At 40.5% G+C, this 21323-nt stretch overlaps 1 protein-coding gene across 1 annotated transcript in view; it reads right to left on the bottom strand.

Annotated features, from left to right (window-relative positions):
* Nucleotides 1-4958, bottom strand: part of LOC146788748 (vomeronasal type-2 receptor 26-like) — a 638670-nt gene extending 633712 nt beyond the window's left edge. The window contains exon 1 of the mRNA XM_085630960.1: nucleotides 4747-4958. Coding sequence (XP_085487086.1) covers nucleotides 4747-4958 — 212 coding nt within the window. The remainder of the gene's footprint in view (nucleotides 1-4746) is intronic.
* Nucleotides 4959-21323: the final 16365 nt, after the last annotated feature.

Here is a 21323-nt window from a genome sequence, read left to right as displayed (position 1 = left end):
TCTTAAATACCGAATTTACCTACATCTCTTTTCTCGTTTTACCACCTCATATTTACCAAATCGGTAAATATGTATTCGGTAAATATGAATCGGAAATTTAGAAATCGGTAATTATGAATAGGTATTTACCGATTCATAATTACCGAATCCTTCTTTTTGGACCCCTACATCTCAATTGGCTGAATACCGGTCGGTAAAAGGATATTTACCGAATTTCGGCCGTTACCGACCGGTATTTAACTACCTACATATGGCCCTAAGATTCTGCAAGGACTAGATCCTTGCAAAGTGAGAAAAAATACTGATTTGCAAGGTCATTCTCTGGCTTGTCTTTCTAGAAAAGTGTGTCAAAGTGTTATTCATTATTTCAGAATGTTAGCAGTACATCACTCTCAAATGCGGAAATTAGTCAGAAGATTGTATTACGCAAAAAGTCCAGAAATAATTTTAAGTGACTTAAACCATGCTCTTTTGCATGGGTCAGTATCAGATGTAAAAAAAGTTTGTGAAGAAATAGAGTTTTGTTACTTTGGTCCTGAACAAGAGTGTAGAGAAAGTGAGACATTCATAGAAGTAGGTGTTGAAGAAGACATGCAAGATAGTAGTACTGAAAAGTTTCAAGAAGAAATTATAAAGTTTAAGGTAATTTGTTGTATTTGTTGTCGATGAACTCACTATAAAAATCAAACTAGGACTGTTGATTTGTATTTAAAAAGCGAAAAAGAAAACAATGATAAGTGGAAGGAATCTGCAACTTATTTGTTGGTAGAAGATTGATTTGATTTGGGTAGTGATCAACGTATTTGTAAATATTGTTATACCAAATTAGAGGATAACAAAATGCCAGCGAGAGCTGTACATATTTGTGGTGAAGGATGATCAAGATCCACGTAGTTTCATGTAGTATGTCTGTTTAAGGTAAGATGTACAGGATAAGAGTACATTCATTAAGTAAAAGGAAAGGAAATAAAACCCCACCAGGAGCAGGATGGTGCCAGATCAGCCCTAACTCTCAACTGAAATCCTCGAGCTATGCAGCATTCTATTACATCATAAGAATGACATCATTCTATAGGGCGAGGCAGGAGACTATGGGAAAGGAAGTATGAAGTGCAGACACTACAATAATAACCTAGAATTGTTAGCTATTCCTCTGGAGCTGGTAGATTTAAATACTTGAGTCCATTCTGATTCAATCTTTACACCTGTTTACGGCTATTGTTCAAATGGAGCCTAAAACAGGTAAGTTGCCTCCCACAGATTTACAAAGAGGTTTAAAAGGAAGAGTTCTGTATTTACCGTTAGATTTAAAGAAAAACATTGAAACTATTGGTGTAGAGAAAGAGGAAACTGAACCTGTAGTTATTATAGTTAATGGTGTTCCTATGAAGAGTTGGAAAATATGTCAAGAATTAGTACATGTGAGCAAAGTGCAAAAGGCTACGTTATATCTCATAAAAAACAATGATTACTACAAAAATGCCAATAAACAGTACGAAATCCTGGGGTCAATGAACAAAGTGTTGTAAAAAAAGTTTATACAAGCATTGTTCCTGTTAGAGTCAACTTGACAGCTCTAGACCAATGACTATACCTCACAGTATATGGCTATGGGCATATCCCTTTACAGGACGAGTTCCCTCACTCACCAAAGGTGACATGCTTCATCATTTGGGAATCTCCTCCCGGAGGAAAACCTAGTTCCTCCGGGGGCTACAACTTCCTCTCTATGAGGAAGGAGCTCAGGGATGTTTTTCTTCAGAGCTGTGTGGAGTTAGCTAAATCCACAAATGATGAGCTAAGTAGATGTGAGGAAGGGCGCAGCGCAAAGCAAAAAAATGTGCAGTAGGTGCAATTAAAACTAGTTAGAGAGTGTGAATCATGTACTTTATTGTAATACATTCTCTACCAGTATTAAAAACAGTGCACCAGCAGTATGGATTTAAACCGCTATGGTGAAGTGAAAAATAGTGGTCGACATGTTTCAGCCTAACGCCCAAACGTGAGCAAAGCTTTCATCAGGACTTCTAATGTTGCTGCTGCATGAATGTGTAAGTGATAAAAACATAAAAGGATACACGAACAGGAACTTAAGTCAGTCTGTCTGTTCTTCTACATCACATTACCTATAGCGGAGGAAATGGACAAAACACAGAACGATATCTAATTCATCCGTGATTCTGTTATAACATGTCAGAGGGCTAGTGCTGAGAATATTAATGTAAAGTAGAAATAAAGCTTACCCGCTGTCTGCTGGGTAAACATTTCACCTCAACCTGGCAACCGCTCAGGATGGGGCACCGCTCTAGAAAAACGATGTATAAAACATTATTGGGTTTAACTACTTAAAGGTTCCAAGAAAAACAATATTCTTACTATGGACCTAATGTAGTCTGTAGTTTAAAAGTAGGGGAGCCAACAAAAGCAAGGACTAAGAGCACATTAAAATAATAGCTTGGCATGTCCAAACACAAGCTAAAAAAGTCAATAAATAATTGATGTACAAAAATGCTGGTTTGATATTACTCTTAATTTCAAAACCAAACCAGTCACTAGGTGACCTGATATCAGAGACCACTCGTTTCAAGTACATAGAGTGGCCACATGTACTGCACCTTTAAAGGATTAATATTATTACACATATGGTTTAAACCACCCAAAATACTCTGCGCTCATATATGAAAAGTGAGCATTCAAAAAGGTCTTACATAGTCAGTAGCATGCAAAACCACTAAGAAACTCACAGCCAAATACTGCGCTGGGTGGCAACTCACAAATTCGAAATGTCTAAACAGACAATATCGTCAGGTTGCAAACAATAGCAGATGACCAAACGGGGCAAAACGGGGCACTCACCTCTCCGTCGGTACTCCGAGCGTTAAATGAGCGTGTAACCGGAGGTGAGTACCCCAAGAGGATACGCGACTAAATACCGGAATCAATCTTGCTAGCTGAGACCCGGTGTAATGTTCCCCATGCCGGAACACTGGTGCGCATGCTCAAGACCATGACACTTCTATAATGCGCATGCGCCAATAGTAAAGCGATTAGTCTAGTAATGCGCATCCGTGGAAATGAAGTGTATTCAAATCAATTGCGGCGAACAGAAGGTAAGCCAGCATAAAATCACTGTCCACAACAAACCATCCAAAACAATGTTCGCCAGAGATGTAACATGCACCCCTTATTATTTAGTAAATTAACAAATTAACTGGATCAAACTCATTCAAACACCTTGAAAGAGGTGTGTGTAAGCCCAGTCAAGATACAGCTTATCTCTAGTATTGGGCACAAAATGCTGGAGGAATTGAAAGGCAAATAGCTCATACAAGTAATGTTGGAGACACCATCACCCATCTATAATGATAAATAAAACCAACATTATAAGATCATGATCCAAATGGTCGCCTAACACAACAGTACACCTCAGTACACCTTAGTTGCTAGAATCTTCAAGGGCATGAAGCAATTCTGTATGTCCACCAGAGGTGGATCATAAAGAGACCCATGGAATTTCATCATTCAGACCCATCACATCTGTCTTCAATTTATGCAACAACCATTGTTCACGCCTGAACAGAAAGGTGGAAACATTGACGATGTGTCTTGGAATGAATGGTTTCTCTAACACTGTCCAATGAAGGTCTTGTGGATCGTTTTGAATTGTCAGGAAATGATTGGTCAACTTTGTTGCAGCCTTCTTGCATCTAATAGTGCTCTTGTGCTCCAAGATGCGGGTCTTGACCTTGCGGGTGGTCATCCCCACATAGCGGAGAGAACAAGGGCAAGTGATTAAATAAATCAAATTCTCACTATTGCAATTAGTGTGGGTCATCAATACCCATGGTGTCAAAGAACCAATCTCTATCTCTGTTACATGGGTCGTTTGGGAACAGACTGAACAGGAGCCACAGGGAAAATGCCTCATACCGGGGGTAAGCCCCATAGAGTGCCCTGTGTAGCTTCTCTGTCATTACGTGGACGGGTGTGTACCAACCGGTCCTTAATGTTGGAACTTCGCTTAAATGCAAAAAGCGGGTGGGGTAATGGTGTAGAATCGATATTCAAGATCTTCCAATTCAAAAGAATACTTTTCTTTATTTTATGAGAGAAGCTACAGAATGTATTAACACAAGTAATCCTCTCAGAGGGCTCTTTCGAGTTTGTAGAATATAGTAATGCTGCCCTATTGTTATTAGCTGCACGCTTCATGGAATTCTTGATGAGTTTTTTCAGATAACGCCTGGTTTCAAGTTGAACCGACAGGTTCTCAGCATGCTCTTTGTATTTTGACATGGTAGAGCAATTCCTTTTTACTCGTAAAAATTGCCCAAAAGGTAAATTTGCCTTCAAAGCTCGTGGATGATAGCTATCATAGGCCAGAAGGGAATTTTTAGCCATGGGTTTCCTGAAAAGCTCAGTACTCAGACCTCCTGATGAAGGAGAGATCGTAATGTCCAAGAATGGTAGGTTAGTTTGACTATATTCACACGTGAACTTCAAGTAAGCATTCCTACCATTGAGCCACTCTTTGAACTCAAGGATGGATGGAAGGTTACCTTTCCATATCACCAGCACGTCGTCAATATATCTTCTCCAGAGACGTATATGATCTTTAAAAGGATTATTGGTGCTAAAGATATGTTCCTGCTCAAACATGTGCACATAAAGCTCCCCATTGAAGTTCCGGACACTTGTAGAAACAGTTGATCCTCGAACTTGAAGAAATTCTCTTTCATGGCTAACCTGGCACAGTTGATAATGAATGAAACCGGGGTAATAGAATCGGGTGTTTTCTCTTGTAATAGAGTTTCAATGGCAGCAAGGGTCTCATCCTGGGGAATACACGTGTAGAGAGATTCCAAGTCAAAAGAGACGAGGAAATCGCTTTCCGTATCAAAATCAATGTCATCAACTAAAAGAAGAACATTCTTGGTATCCTTCAAATAGGTTGGCATCTCAACTACCAGGGGTCTAAGAAAGTGGTCTACAAATGTGGAAAGTGGCTCTAGCAAAGAGCCCAGTCCCGAAATAATGGGACGGCCAGGTGGAGGCCTCTGATCCTTATGCACCTTTGGGAGCGTATAAAAATAAGGTACAACTGGAAAGGACTTTATCAAAAAAGTGGATTCCTGAGAAGTTATCCACCCATTGGTATGCGCCTCCTCTACAGCTATTCTGATCTCAAGTTCTAGTCTCTTCGATTGGATCTTCTTTACGTTGTTTATAAAAGCGGGTGTCTCCAAGTTGCCTCAGACATTCCGTCCGATAGGCTGTATTATCCATGATCACAATCGCTTCCCCTTTGTCGGCGGGTTTGATTGTGATAGTGTCATCTAAAGCTAGGGTTTGCATCGCTAGCCGCTCATTCTTGGTGAGGTTTTGAAATTGTCTCTCACTACTGTCACAGACTTGCGCATTGACTGCTTTTTCAAAAGTAAGTACCTGTGGAGGAATTTGACTTGAAAGAGGAGAAAAAGTCGATTTGTTTCTAAGTCCTGTGTTCTTATCTGGTAGAACAACAGTGTCTGGACTTTTGTCTCTGAAGAAAAAATTGAGACGAACTTTACGAAAAAATTGAGCAAGTTCTTGCTTGATTTCAAAAGTATCACCTCGGTATGAGGGTACAAAACCCAATCCTTTATTGAGAAGGGATAGTTCATCTACATTCAAGGTTCTGCTACTCAGGTTGATAACTTGGTCATCTGGTTGCTTGGACCTGCTTGTGTGTCTGTCGTTCTACGAGTGGAACGCGTAGGTGGATTGTCTGCCCAATGGACCTGTGCCTGCTGTTTCCGGCGTCTGCCTCTGGACCGGCCCCGGACAAACCCTAAAAAAGGCTGGTTCGGATACATTTGGGGCTGTGGTTGGTAAGGATAGACATGTCCAGGTGGTGGGAGAGGTGGATAACCAAAAGGTCCTGGCGGCCACCATTGGGGATGCGGTTGGGAAGGAAAACCCCCTCGATACCCTCTCCAATTGCCTCTACTTTTGCGGCCCTGTCCTTTGCCCATTTGTTCTCCTTGGTTGGGAGTATCAGAGTCACTAGACCATTCATCGCTTCCTGATGATGAGTAATTAGACCCATATCTCCGGCCTTGCCGATTGTATTGAGGGGACACATATTGTGCACTTGTGTAAGGATAAATCTTCTCCATTGCGAAGCGTGCCAGGTCTTTTTTGAATTTATTAATCTTAGTTGTCAAAATTGAGTCCCTAAATTCCTTATTGTTCTTATTGTTTTCCTCATTTTGTTTTTTGAAAGCAGTAGCTGATAATGTAACTTTAATCTGTGGCTCTAAGGCCTGTATCTCAATCAGAATAGTATCAGCGATTCGTTTTGCTGTGCTAATGATTAAAATAAGCCAATCGCGAGTACATTTCCAGGCTATTAAAGAACAATCTTCAAGAAAAGTCTTATCATCTAGAAACAGACGGGGAACATTGGTGACAATCAACCCAGTAGGTGCACAGTTTCCCCTCAAATATTCTGTCATGATAGCCCCATGAATATAGATTCTCGAGTGAGACTTCTTAAGTGTCAACAAACTCGACCAGTCATCTCCTGATGTAGTGGTGCCTCCTTAAAAAGTGTTTATAATGCTTGGTGTATTCAAAATGGCCTGTGCCAGCGAATCATCGAAAGCTAAACCTTGTTGTTCAGCCATATCTGAGTCAAATGTGTACACAGAATACCTAAAAAAGAGATAACTAAGTGCCTAAATACACTTGCACAACAGGGGCTCACCCTAACACTACTGTCTAATTAAAAAGAACTAGAAGTAACCAATAGTGATACTCCCATGAAAAAAGACCCGCAGCCACACAGCTGCTCAGGAAACCAAAATACAATACAGTTCTGAAAGAGGGGGTCTAAGGGAATTTTTAATGACCAGCACAGGATCTATTCCCCATAACAAATATCAATAAACAGTAGAAAATCCTGGGGTCAATGAACAAAGTGTTGTAAAAAAAGTTTATACAAGCATTGTTCCTGTTAGAGTCAACTTGACAGCTCTAGACCAATGACTATACCTCACAGTATATGGCTATGGGCATATCCCTTTACAGGACGAATTCCCTCACTCACCAAAGGTGACATGCTTCATCATTTGGGAATCTCCTCCCAGAGGAAAACCTAGTTCCTCCGGGGGCTACAACTTCCTCTCTACGAGGAAGGAGTTCAGGGAGGTCTCTGTTCCTCTCCGCGTAGGTCCCTTATGCACATTACACCCACCCCTACTACGCACACACTTATGCAATCACCACACATTTTCTATGCACTTACACATCAAGTATTACCCATACTCGTCAAATCATGCAGGCACTACCCATGCACTCATTCAATCAGCTAGGCATTACCCATACACTCATCCAATCAGCAGACACTCTCCATGCACTCATGCAATCAGTCAGGTATTACCCATGCACGTGTCCAATCACACAGGGACTACCCATGTACTCATGAAATCACCCAGGCACTACAACTGCACTCATCCAATCACACAAGCACAAGTGATGCATTCATACAATCACTTATGCACTACCCATGCACTCTTTCGGTCACTCAAGCTCTACATATGTACCCATGCAATCATCCAGGCACTACCATACACTTATTGCTCTTTTTAAAACAGAATAGGTGGTTCTGAAGAGAACTGGGTTTTTTTCAATTTTATAATTTTGTTTGTGTTTTTTACCTATTTTGTACATTTTTTGGGTGTTTTTTAAAAAAAAAGGAAAAACAACAGAACAAAGTGCCCAACTTTGCAAAAAAAAATAACATTTGTGGCAGAAACCACAGCATGAACAGATTTCTCGCCGATACACACTATAGCGTTGCACCTGATGCAAAGTTGTTTAAGATTAGCAAACTCTAGACGAATGTCAGATTCACGGTTTACTACAGAGGTGCTTGGTCTAGCATCCTGGTCATCATGCTGCGCAGCTCTCTGGGCGCGACGATGTTGTTCGTGGGCCAGATGCTGAGGATTTAGTGTCTGGAGATGTTTGAGCATGCTGGACGTGCCACAGGAAAAATAAATCGCTTACGCATGAGAGCACCCCGGGCATAGTGTGCAGCTTACTTTCTTGCATTGACCTTCTTCTCCCCATCAGGAATTCTGAAGAAGGCCCAAATAATAGATTCTATCTTCTTTTTTACTTCCTCCTGAATCTCTTCTTCTTCCTCTGTCACCAAGTTGTCATCAGTTGAAGCAGCCATTTTTTAGATGAAAAAAAAACCCAAAAGGTGGGAGGTAGCTAGCAAACACAACAGGTGTGTCTCCTAGGATGTAGATGAAGGAATGAAAAAAGGGAGGGGGTCCTTCTAATTCTAGAAACAAAACCTTGTAAACCGACAAGATGCTTTCCTTTCAAATCGCATGGGGTTCGCGCATTGGGCGCACAACGAGCACGCACCCAGCGCGACTTCAGGAAAATATATTTAACAATAAAATAACTGTATTCCAATTAGAAATATATGATTTTTCTATTTAGTTTAGATAATCTCTTCCTTTAATACACAAATTAAAGTTATGTATATATATATATGTATATATATATACTTTTAGAAGATAAACATTTTACGGGAGTCCCATCGTAAACCAAATGTGCATCGGTCGTGACTCTCGGAAAATATATTTATCAATAATATAGCTTTATTGCAATTACAAATATGTGATTTTAATATTTAGTTTAGATAATATCTTCCTTTAATACACATAATAAAGCTACATACATATACTTTTCAAATCTAAACATTTTACGGGAGTCACGCATCCAGCATGACTGCATATGTAAGTGACGTTACGCAGGGTCTGACACTGTGCACCTGTCACATACCAAACAAGCAACCACCATGACTTTAGCAATATGGCGGCTTGAATCCGCGCAACCATTGAAATAGGTACACGATCGGTACGCAACTACACTTTTTAAAAACAAAATGTATATATTTTCAAAAACAAATGTATTATATTATTTTTAGATCAAATAAAAACCTATCTAAAAATATTTTTTACACATAACACTTACAAAAAATCACTTTAAAAAAACTTAAAAAATCACTGAAAAAAACATTGGTTACAGGCACGTTATAGTTCGAAATTAGCATTTAAAAAACCTTTGAAATTCACTGAAAAAAACATAGATTTCAGGGACGTCATAGTTAGAAATTAACATTTAAAAATCCTTTGAAATTCACTGCAAATACCATAGGTTTCAGGCACGTTATAGTTAGAAATTTGCATTTAAAAAACCTTAGAAATTCACTGAAAAAAACACAGGTTTTCAAAGACATTATAGTTAGTTGGACATTTTACTTGTACAAAACCAGAGAAATTTGTCTGCTATAGTTAGTAGAGCTAACTATAACTCGCGCCCATGTGATAATCTGAAGCACCTCCTCGCACCCTAATATAACCTTTGATACACCCACTCTAAAATAGAGACTACCATGTTCAAAATCATAGACACAACAATACCACTTACAACATACTCGCTCACTCATTCCTAGGTCTACACACACATCCACTCATTTACCTACACAGTAACTCATATATGCAGTCACTTAAATAATACAGCAGTATCATATGCACACATACACCTATATATACACTCACACACCACCACTAATCCATAGACTTATTCACACACCTACTCAGTCATGCAAAGAATCAATCACACCCATTTACTCACCTATACAGTTATACTCAGACCACCTCACTTATTTATAGAAATACTAACACATACTTACTCTCTTATACAATCACTGATACAACCATACACTCAACTGTACAGCCACTCTCACAATTACTCACTCTCACATATAGTCATTTATACTCCAACACTCACATATACTGTCTTTCACATATGTAGTTTCCCATATATACACCACTGAGACAGCCATTCACTCACCAATACAACCATACACATACTCACCTACCCAACCAGCCCTTCACAGATACACTCTTGAACATATACACCCATTGAATCACCCACTCACACATCTATGCACAGTCACACTCCCCGTTCACTCACACAGACACTCAGACACCCATACAGATACTCAGATAACCAATCATTAACCCATATACACACTCATATAGCTACTCACTAACCCAGGCAGCTGCTTATTCACCAACTGACAGACTGATACAGACATTTATACAGTTTACTCACTAACCCATGCATTCAGTAAGACACACTCAATTACTCACTTATTCACTGAAAAAACATAGGTTTCAGGGTTGTTATAGTTAGCTGGACATTTCCCTCATACAAATCCCTAGAAATTCCCCTCTTATAGTTAGTTCAGCTAACTATAACTCGCGCCCCTACAATGAACTGCTGATGATGTCACATATTACATCACTCATGACATGGTCAGTGACATCACTGATGATATCACTCATGACATCTCAAATGACATCACTGATGACGTCATCCAGTGACTGTGTGTTTCTGTAAAGTTTAAATATGTTTTATATATTTATAGTGAAAGGCCTGTGGAAGAATGAGTGGCTGTACAAGTGTGTGAATGGATGATTTTCTAGGTGCGTAACTGACTCTATAAGTGAGTCATTAAATGTATCTTACTGCAGACTAGTGACTAAACTGTGTGAATGTCTGTATATGGCTATCTGTTGGTGTATAAGTGGCTGCATGGTTCTGTGAATAGCTATATGAGTGTCTATATGGGTTATTGAGTGGTTGTTTGAGTATCTGTATGGGTGCCTGAGTGTTTGTGTGGGTGGGGTGTGTGACTCTGTGCATAGATGTGTGAGTGGGTGATTCTATGGGTGCATGGTTTTAAGAGTGCATCTGTGATGAACTGTATGATTGAGTGAGTGTATGTATGGGTGTGTTAGGGATTGAATGTCTATCTCAGTGGTACATTTGTGACTAACTACATATGTGAAAGGCAGTATATATGCGTGTAAGAGTATATAAGTGGGTATATGTGAGAGTGTGTGATTGTGAGAGTGGCTGTATGGATGAGTGTGTGCTTGTATCAATGATTGTATAAGAGCATCAGAATATGGTACTATTTTTATGAGTAAGTGAACTTGAGTGTGTATAACTGCATAGGTGAGTAAATGGGAGTATGATTAATTATTTGCATGACTGACTAGGTGTGAGAGTACCTCTATTGATGATTGGTGGTGTGTGAGTGTCTATGTAGGTGTATAAATGCATAGTCTTGTACGGAGTGACTGTAAGTATGAGTGACTGTACAGGTGAATGAGTGGAGGGGTATGTAGACCTAAGAGTTAATAAGTGGGTATGTAGTTATTGGTATTGGAGTATCTATGGTTTTGAGAATGGACGTCTGAAATTTTGAGTTGGTGTATCAACGGTTAAATTAGGGTGTGAGAAGATGCAGTAATTTATCACATGGATGATGTCATCAGTGATGTCATCAGTGATGTCATTTGAGATGTCATCAGTGATGTAATCAGTGATGTCACTGACCATGTCATGAGTGATGTAATATGTGACATCATCAGCAGTGCATTGCGGGGGCGCGAGTTATAGTTAGCTGAACTAACTATAACAGGGGAATTTCTAGGGTTTTGTACGAGGGAAATGTCCAGCTAACTATAACACCCCTGAAACCTATGGTTTTTTCAGTGAATTTCCAAGGTTTTTTAAATGCCAATTCCTAACTATAACGCCCCTGAAACCTTTGGTTTTTTTCAGTAAATTTCAAAGGTTTTTTAAATGCCAATTCCTAACTATAACGTGCATGAAACCTATGGATTTTTCAGTGAATTTCAAAGGTTTTTTAAATGCTAATTCCTATCTATAACTTATCTGTGAAGATATCATGAAAACCCCCGCGTTTGAGCACTGGCGTGCTAAAATGTATAATTTATTTAATTTAGAAAATAGTTTGTATTCTGTAAAGGGGGTAAGGAAACGGCAAATGGGAAGGCTTATTTGGGGGCCTTTTTTGATCATATGAACTCATGAAATAATTTCCTTTTGTTTTTCTGACTTTTTCTCGCATTATGGCTGTCCCTGTTTTGTCGCTGTGAAATAAAAAAATAAAAGAAGATATCATGTTTAATGATTTTGATTGGATTTGTATATTTTTCAAATTCAGTGTGTCAATTTCATTAATTACATTTTTTTAAAATACTTTTTTATCACCATTTTTTAAACTTATTTTTTCAATTAATTCTTTTAAAAATTAAAAAATATTATTTGAACTTAATGGGTTTTTTAATTTTTTTTATATTTTTCAAAATATTTTTTTAACTGTATGTGCAAAACTTTATTTTATATATTTTTTTCGAAGTTTTTGGATCCGCGCACCCTAAGCGTACTGTTCCCGATCCCTACGCGATAGCATCCGCGCATGGGATGCATTGGGTATGTGTGTATTGCGCGATCGCAATGCACTGGTACTCGACTCCCAGCGTATACACGACACGTTCGATGTACGTAACGCGACGTTTACGCGCTTCCGTGATGCGTCATCTGCGTCTATGACACGGTCGGTGCGCAGATCCCACAAAGTATTTAACATTTAAAAAAACATATGTATGTATTTCATGTGAATATTAATTAAAGTCAAACTCTAAAGTAGTCTTAACACTAATATATTTTTACATCTAATCCTATACATTTTTTTAATTCAATTTCAAGGATGCGCGCTGGTTGCGTGCTGCGTAAGCGCACGGTGCGCGGATCCCATGTGACCTGCAAAAAAGAGATTTGATTGGTTCATTACACTTCCTCTTCTAACTATTGAAAGACCCCACCCATTTCAATCATTCTTCTTTGACCTTCTTTAGAGCACCATCTCTTTGGAGAGAAGAAGAATTTTTAGACTAAGTTTACACTTAGCTCTAACTTTTTCCAACCAAAAATGGCTTCAGGGCAGCAGGCATCACCTGCATCTCCTCATACTTCTGAGGAGGCACCACCCAAAGAAAATTTTTTCTTCAGTGGTGTGGACATTTTTTACTTTTCCCGAGGGGCAGAATAAGACCAATGTCACCTTGGTCACGTGCAAGATTTGCAAAAGAGTGCTGTCAGGAGGGGATCCTAACAAGAAATACTAGTGCGGCACGGCAAGTATGATGAAGCACCTGAGGAGCCTTCAACCAAACAATCTTGCATGACAAGAGTGCAAACGGATGAGAAACACTCCTGCTCCTGCGCCTTCCACCTCATCACAGCCGAGCACATCAAGAGTGCATCCATCAGCCCAAACCTTGGACATCCGTCCTCAATTTCAATTTTTATAAGTGCTCTGCACTAAGTGCAATAAGACTTTGTACTATGGTGAGCAGTCGATTGATCTGATCTGCCACCGGCAAGAAAGTCACATTTGCTAGTTTTTTTTGTTTTTTTTATTGCTCCCTGAAGTTCATTGTTTGGTTACTCCTGTTTTGTTTTTTGTTTGTTTTTTTGCAGAAAAAAACCCCAAAAATGTACAATTGTTCAGAAAACCCCCCAAAAATTATAAAAGAAGATAGAAGAAAAATAAACGTTCTTGTTAGAACTAACTTTCCTGGTTTAAAAAAAGAGCTACATTTCTTTGTTAGTGTTAGTTTAGATGAATGTATGTGTAGTACGTAATTGCCTGAATGAATGCATTAGTAGCGTATGGTGAATGTATAACTGCAAAACTATGAGGAAGTGCTGCAGCATCACACAGTAACCTCTTTAACTGCAGTGTGCTGTAGTACTTCCGAAGCACCGGGATCCAACATATGTACATAAATATGTTGCAAATCTATGCTGACAGATAACTGTTTTAAAACCGGTCCTGTTGTCAAGTTTTAGTAGCAATGAGTCAGGCTTTGACACAAAAGTGCAGTCCTGAAATATGAAGATTGTGTGCAGTTCCCTTACCACTTCCACAGTAGTGAATGATTTTTGGTAAACTCCTAGGTATAGTGGTTGTTGTCTAGAATCACACTGTGAGTCCGTGTGCATTTGGGAAGCACTGTGAGAGAAGCATTTGGTAACATTGTGTATTTTTTCGCAGATATCTCTTTTAAAACCTGTCATGTTTTCAAGTTTTAGTAGCATTAGAAGCTAGTCTTTGCTTATGCATTGATAAAATGAGTCAGGGTTTGACACTAAGGTGCAGTACCATGTACTATTCTGTTCACTGTGGCAGAACTGAAAATTTAAAAGTTTTACCTAAGCACTGTCCTAGACGTAGTCTGATTATTTAGTCAGTTTCTAAGTACCAAATAGATTGCTTCAAATGTCTATGCAGTATGCATGTAGTGTTGCAACATACTATACACTTGTCTTTTACTCCTTCAATTCCCTAGTTAGTATCCATACACTTCCAGGAAACACCCTGTCACTTCCTTTGCAGTCCTCTAGAGAACCATTCAACAGCATGTACTAATCCATTCACTGTGCCAAAACCCAAACACTTATAAATTCACCAAGACACTCTCTTTCCAGTACTCTAATGATTCAGTCACTGCCTAAATATTCATGCACTGAGCCAGGTTTTAGCACATGGACTTCTTCAAACCCCTATCCACTATGCATGCAGTCCTCTGACCACCTACACACTTATCTTTCACACCTTCAATTCCCCAGGCAGTATCCACTCACTTGCAGCAAACACCCTGTCACTGCCGTTGCACTCCTCTAGTGACCCATTCACCATCATGTACTAATCCATTCACTGCGCCAAACCCTAATAAATTCACCCAGGCACTCTCCTTGCAGTACTCTAATCATTCAGTCAGTACCCAAGTACTCATCCAGTGACCCAGGCCTTAGTATATGGACTGCTTCAAACCCCTATCCACTATGCATGCAGTCCTCTAACCACCTACACAATTGTCTTTCACACCTTAAATTCCCTAGTCAGTATCCATACACTTCCAGGAAACCCCCTGTAACTCCCTTTGCAGTCCTCTAGTGACCCATTCAGCACCATGTACTAATCCATTCACTTTGCTAAAACCCAAACACTTATAAATTCATCAAGATACTATCTTTGCAGTACTCTAATCATTCAGTCAGTGCCTAAGTATTCATTCACTGAGCCAGGCCTTAGCACATGGACTGCTTCAAACCCCTATCCACTATGCATGCAGTCTTCTAACCACCTAGACACTTGTCTTTCACACTTTCAATTTCCTAGTCAGTATCCATACAGTCCAGGAAACATCTTGTCACTGCCTTTGCACTCCTCTAGTGACCCATTCAGTACCAAGTACTAATCCATTCCCTGTGCGAAAAGCCTAGCACTTATAAATTCACCTAGGCACTCTTCTTGCTGTACTCTAATCATTCAGTCAGTACCCAAGTAGGCATGCAGTGAGCCAGGCCTTAGCACATGGACTGCTTTAAATGCCTATGCAGTATGGATGCAGTCCTCTAATCACCTACACAGTTGTGTTTCACACCTTCAATTCCCTAGTTAGTATTCATACTCTTCTAGCAAACACCCTGTCACTCACCCAGTGTGTCTCCTTATAGTACTGTAATAATTTATTCAGTTAGCATGTAGAGTTTTAGTGAGGTAGGCTTTAGGGCATGAACTGCTTCAAAGTAGTATGCACTATGCATGTAGTGTTTTAACCATCATCACACTTGTGGTTCAGGGACATAATTTCTTAGTCAGTATTGATATAAAATGTTTTTGTAGAGTAATGGAATAGTATAATTTTGAAAGTATTAATATACATTTATTTGTGATTCTTTTTTACAGATACAGAATAGGAGTGTTTCTCATCTGTTTGCACTCTTCTCGTGCAAGATTGTTCGGATGAAGGGTCCTTAGTTTCATCATACTGCCGTACCGTACGACTATTTCTTGTTAGGATCCCCTCGTGAGAGAACTCTTTTGCAAATCTTGCATGTGATCAAGGTGGCATTGGTCTTTGTTTGCCCCTTGGGAAAAGTAAAAAATGTCCTCACCACTGAAGAAAAACGTTGTGGGCGTGGTGCCTTCTGCAAAAAAATTTCCTCAGATTCGGTAAATATTTTAAAGCAGCAACATTTACAGTTTTTGTAAGTTAAACTTATAAAATGGTGTTAGCTGTATGCATTTTATATATATGTGATTTGTTTCTTGTGGTATTTTGTTGAGAATACCATGTTGTTTTTTTTTAACAATCTTTCTGATTTTCCTGGTCTGTCGTCGACATCCATGGTCCCCACAGGAGTGTTCCGCCTTGTTGTTTTGTATTATTGTTGTTACATTTTGTTTATTAGTTTATCGTTCATATATATGTTAATAAAAAAATAAAGTTTGAAAATAGTTTATCGTTTACATATTTATAATTATAAAAAATAAAGTTTGAAAAAAATTAATAACGTTTTGGGTTGTTCTCTTAACTGCTGTGTGACTCTTTCTTGTTCTTATTACTGTTATTTGATGGCGTCCACCATGGTGTTTAAATTTTGGGGCACTTATCGCTGGAATACTGGTGATATCTGCAGTGTGCACCAACTTCTGAATAATGTGTTAGATTTATCTCAACTTTACTTCCGTTAAAGTGCTGAAAATGAAATGGAGACTAGCCGTTCTCGTGCAAAAAGACACAAGGTGCACCTTTCCGATTTATTGTTAATACTAAAATCCTGTATTGAATTGCACTGAGGTATTGGCTGCACTTACAGTGTACACACAATATCTATTAAGAAATCTCATTGTATTTGTATTGATTGGGAATAGTGCGTCAGGTGCTGGATCTTGACGAGATACACTGCTCAGTTCGTATATTGTTCTGCACACGAAGAAAATCACATCACAACTTTCACACCAATTGCAATGCAAAACAAATTCCGGCGATAAGACACGTTAGCACCAGCGATTTTACACCTGCTTTCTGCTGGTGTTAAGCAGGACAACTACCTGCACCATGAAAGGGAACACAGCCAAGAGCCACACCAGAACACCCACAGGTGCCATAGAGTCAATGAGCATGATACAGGGATACCCATGAGGGCCAGAAGACTCATCTCAACAACTCCCGGACCGCCAATGCCCCCCAAACCCACATCTTAGTAAGTGTGTCCCTGTGGTCATTGTCTTAGCGTGATAGGCACGAGCCCTACAACATCACAGTGTGCTGTCACCTCAGCGTTGGCAGTGAGCCTGGACGTGTAGCTACGCACGCATCCTCCTGCATGCACAACTGGCGTGTGCTGGTCTGGGGTTCATAGGTCAGTGCAGGGGTGTGCCTATCCAGCAAGGGGAACGGGGTGTCTCGGACATGTCCGTGTACAGGAAGTGCAGTAAGTGTGTCTCTGTGTTCTGGTGTGGCCTGCTACAAGAGCCGCAGCAGTCGATGTTGTAAAGTGGCATGCACCACCTCCAAACGGCACTGTGATGGTATAGTTGGAATGTAGCAGGACATGCACAAATAGGTATTACAATGGTGTGCCGTCTGAGTGCACGAGATACAACAGCGCACCGTACAAAAGTGTGGGGGCTCGTGGGAGGGAGGAGCAGCCATTTGGCAACATAACACACAGTGAACTCGACCATGTGCCACATGCTGGGCATCTCATCCATGATGACCACGGTCGCAGACATCCCACAACACCAACGACTGGCCTTTGTACACATCCTGTATGAGTGCAGCATGGTTTTTACTTCTATGCTCGTTCAGTGGTGTGATGTTGGGGGGTTGTGTGACTTGTGCTCCTTGTTGGTGTGTTTCATTTTGGCCATTGTTAGTCTATATGTGTGTTGTACTTAATTGTGCATGGTGCCATTCTGCCCATCTCCCCCCCTCCCCCCACTCCCTGCTTCTTCCTCTTCCTAGTGCTGTTGTGTCTATAATTTTGTTGCTGCACACATAAATACATGTAAAGAATAAATTAGAATAGTTCCTTGATTCTTTTAGGTTTCAAAACGTCTCTATTGGTTTCTTTTTATTTTTCCATATGAACCGTTTTTTTAATATTCAACAACACATAGAAGCCAGAAGTGCAACGTATTCTATCAACACACTTTCTAGAACATTCTACAATACGTGCTGGTTAAAAGTTCATCCATTTTTAAAACTTAACTATATTTTTTTGCAACATTTTCTTGAACATTTAACGACACGTGCAGGTTAAAAGTTCACGATTGTTTTAAGTTTGATCAGTGCCTTCCAAATGCAAGTAGCAGGTGTGGTTGAGCTGAGCAAATTTTATCCTATGATATGTACTCCACGTTGAAACTGCTTTTTCTTAACCAATCACAAAGATGCTTTTCCACAAAACTAATTATTATTATTATTATTATTAATATTTAGAAAGCGCGACAGCTACTTCCAACGGAAGTGTCCCGGCGCTAGCGTCCTACAGGCACATGAGGTAGAGCGGAGAGAGGGTTGCGGCAGTCTCTAGGGTAACCTGAATAGCCAGCTCTTCAGGGCTCTTCTAAACGGAAGTTCCTTATCAATCTGTCTGAGGTCATTGTCAAAGTTTTTTAGATCTGAAGAGTCAGCATCCTCTTTTTTTAAAATAGGTCGGACCAGCGCCTTTTTCCAATCAGATGAAAAGATACCAGTTTCCAAGGAATTATTCCAAAGCAAGTTTAGGGTATCATTAAGGAGAGGAGCTAAAAGTTTAAAGAGTCTGGCCGGGCATGGGTCGTTCTTTCAGAGAGGCTGGCTTTTCAAATCTACGAAAGGTTATCCAGTTGTCTCCAGTACCGATCGGTGGCAGATCTTGATTTCCAATTGATGGAAAGGTGGAATAAATGGTCAAAATTTTATCCTGAAAAAAGGCAGCCAATTCCTCACAGAGATTCAGAGAGGGTGAGATCATACTCTTCAGGGCCTGAGGTTTCAGAAAGCCCTCTGCTATCCTGAAAATCTCTCTGGCTGGATTGTCCGCACTCAGAATTTGTTAAGCCATATAATCTCTCATCACCTTACGTTTTAGTACATGGAATTTTTTTAGGGCCGCCTTGTATACTTCTTTAGCAGTGGATTCATATTTCTTTCTCCATGCTCGCTCGAGTCTCTTACAGCGACTCTTTTCGCTGCGGAGCTCTGTGTTGAACCAATGTGCTGATGGTTTATTCCTAAACACCTTGCATGATCTAATCGGAGCCGATTTATCTAAGGCTGTCCTAATCCATGTATTAACGAGGGAGGTATCCAAATTAGGATTCCCAGACAATATGGGGGAGGTATTGTATAGTTCATCTTTCATGGATTGAAGCGTAACTTTCTTCCAGTTTCTCCTATTTTCTGTCACCGGTCTACTAAGGTTACTCTCACTCTTCCGACTCAACCTAAACAAGATCATCATATGGTCAGACCATATAACGGGTAACAACTCTTCCACCTTGAGAAGGGGATCATTGGTATAGAGAAGGTCTAAAGTATGGCCAGCTGCATGGGTGGGGGAAAATATTTTTTGCGCTAAATTCAAACTGTTTAGGGAGTCTTCTAATTGGTTAGCTAGAGGGCAGCTAGCATTGTCCATGTGGACATTAAAATCACCAAGAACGGTGAAATTAGAATAACGAATGGACAGGTTAGCGATACAGTCGAATAGCGCTGGCCAGTGAGTGGCCGGTGTATTAGGGGTCTATAAACCAATAATCCCGCCATCGAGGATCTATTGGAGAATTTGATATGAAATGCCATGGCTTCAATAGGTCCCAGGCCTTCAATTTTCATATGACCATATCCCAGTCTTCCTTTAGAATAATTGCAAGCCCCCCTCCTAACCTATTGTCTGCTCTGTTTACATTTATCAGCCTATAACCCATAGGGACCGCCAAGCAAATATCTGGGTTGGAACATTCTCTCAGCCACGTTTCTGTCAAGAACAGTAAGTCCCAGTCATGAGTCTCCAATAGTAGCCTGATGTCTGCAGCATGTTTAGGGAGGGATCTGCAGTTAATCAGACCGGCCCTAAACTGCTGACCGTGACTCGGGTTGTGTGGAGGACCATCACAAGGCTGTTCCGCATCCCTTTCATGGGTCACAGCCCCCTTCCTGACACATCTATCTAGCTCAAAATTGCAGGACCCACAGTGAAACCCAGTAAGTCCTCTGCCACTAACCGGTATGGTGTCTGGAGCAAAACATATAGGCGCAGCACAGTGTGGCTGTGACAAAGCAAGCAATTGGTCTCTAGTCCAGGCCCTGATCTGTTGGGGGTGGGGGGGACGGGCAGCATGACTGGCACTGAGCACGGCCCGAGCGCGGACGGGCGCAGACGGGCTTGCCTTAGGCGCGCCCGCTGCGCGCGTCTGCTGCGCGACCGCACCAGTGCCACTGAAATAGGCTTCTAGCACAACTAGACCGCCCCCTCGACTTACACCAAAAAATGGCCGCCGCGACCCAGAGGAGCCCGTTCCACTGGTGGAAAGCGCCTGTTCGGGACTGGGACGGCTACGGGAGGGTTACAAAGGTAAGAATTTACAAGAAGTGGCCTTACAGATAAAAACTGACAGTTAATAGGACTGATGTGCAAAAAAGGCAAAGTGTGCAAATTTATAATTAAAACGATTAAAAACACTGGTAATGAGAGCAGTCACCACGTAACAGGCAGTATTATTCACAGCAGTAAAACGCTATCCTGCTCTCGGCTCAAGCCTCAAGAGCGAGTGGACGCTGCGCGACCGCGCCAGCGCCACTGAAATAGGCTTCTAGCACAAATAGAACGCCCCCTCGACTTACACCAAAAAATGGCCGCCGCGACCCAGAGGAGCCCGTTCCACAGGTGGAAAGCGCCTGTTCGGGACTGGGACGGCTACGGGAGGGTTACAAAGGTAAGAATTTATTCACAGCAGTAAAACGCTATCCTGTGCACCCTACTTTTAAAAAAGAATGCTTTTCATGATATCTTTAGAGATAAGTTATAGATTGGAATTAGCATATAAAAAACCTTTGAAATTCACTGAAAAAACCATAGGTTTCAGGCACGTTATAGTTAGGAATTAGCATTTAAAAAACCTTAGAAATTCACTGAAAAAACCATAGGTTTCAGGGGCGTTATAGTTAGCTGGACATTTCCCTTGTACAAAACCCTAGAAATTCCCCTGTTATAGTTAGTTCAGCTAACTATAACTCGCGCCCCCGCAATGCACTGCTGATGACGTCACATGTTTCATGCACGTTATAGTTAGGAATTGGCATTTAAAAAACCTTTGAAATTCACTGAAAAAACCATAGGTTTCAGGCACGTTATAGTTATTTATTATTTATTATTATTAGTCCGATTTATACCGCGCATGGCTGCCCCAGCAACGAGGCATCCCAGCGAGACCCTGACCAACAACCAGGAGACAGAAGCAAGATGAGAGCTAAACATATAAAGATTTAGCAGGGCCAGAAAAGAGCCAGGTTTTTATAGCTTTGCGGAAAGCC

Source organism: Triturus cristatus, chromosome 10 (genome assembly GCF_964204655.1).
Source record: "Triturus cristatus chromosome 10, aTriCri1.1, whole genome shotgun sequence".
Classification (NCBI taxonomy): Eukaryota; Metazoa; Chordata; class Amphibia; order Caudata; family Salamandridae; genus Triturus; species Triturus cristatus.
This window is presented reverse-complemented; position numbering and strand designations above follow the sequence as displayed.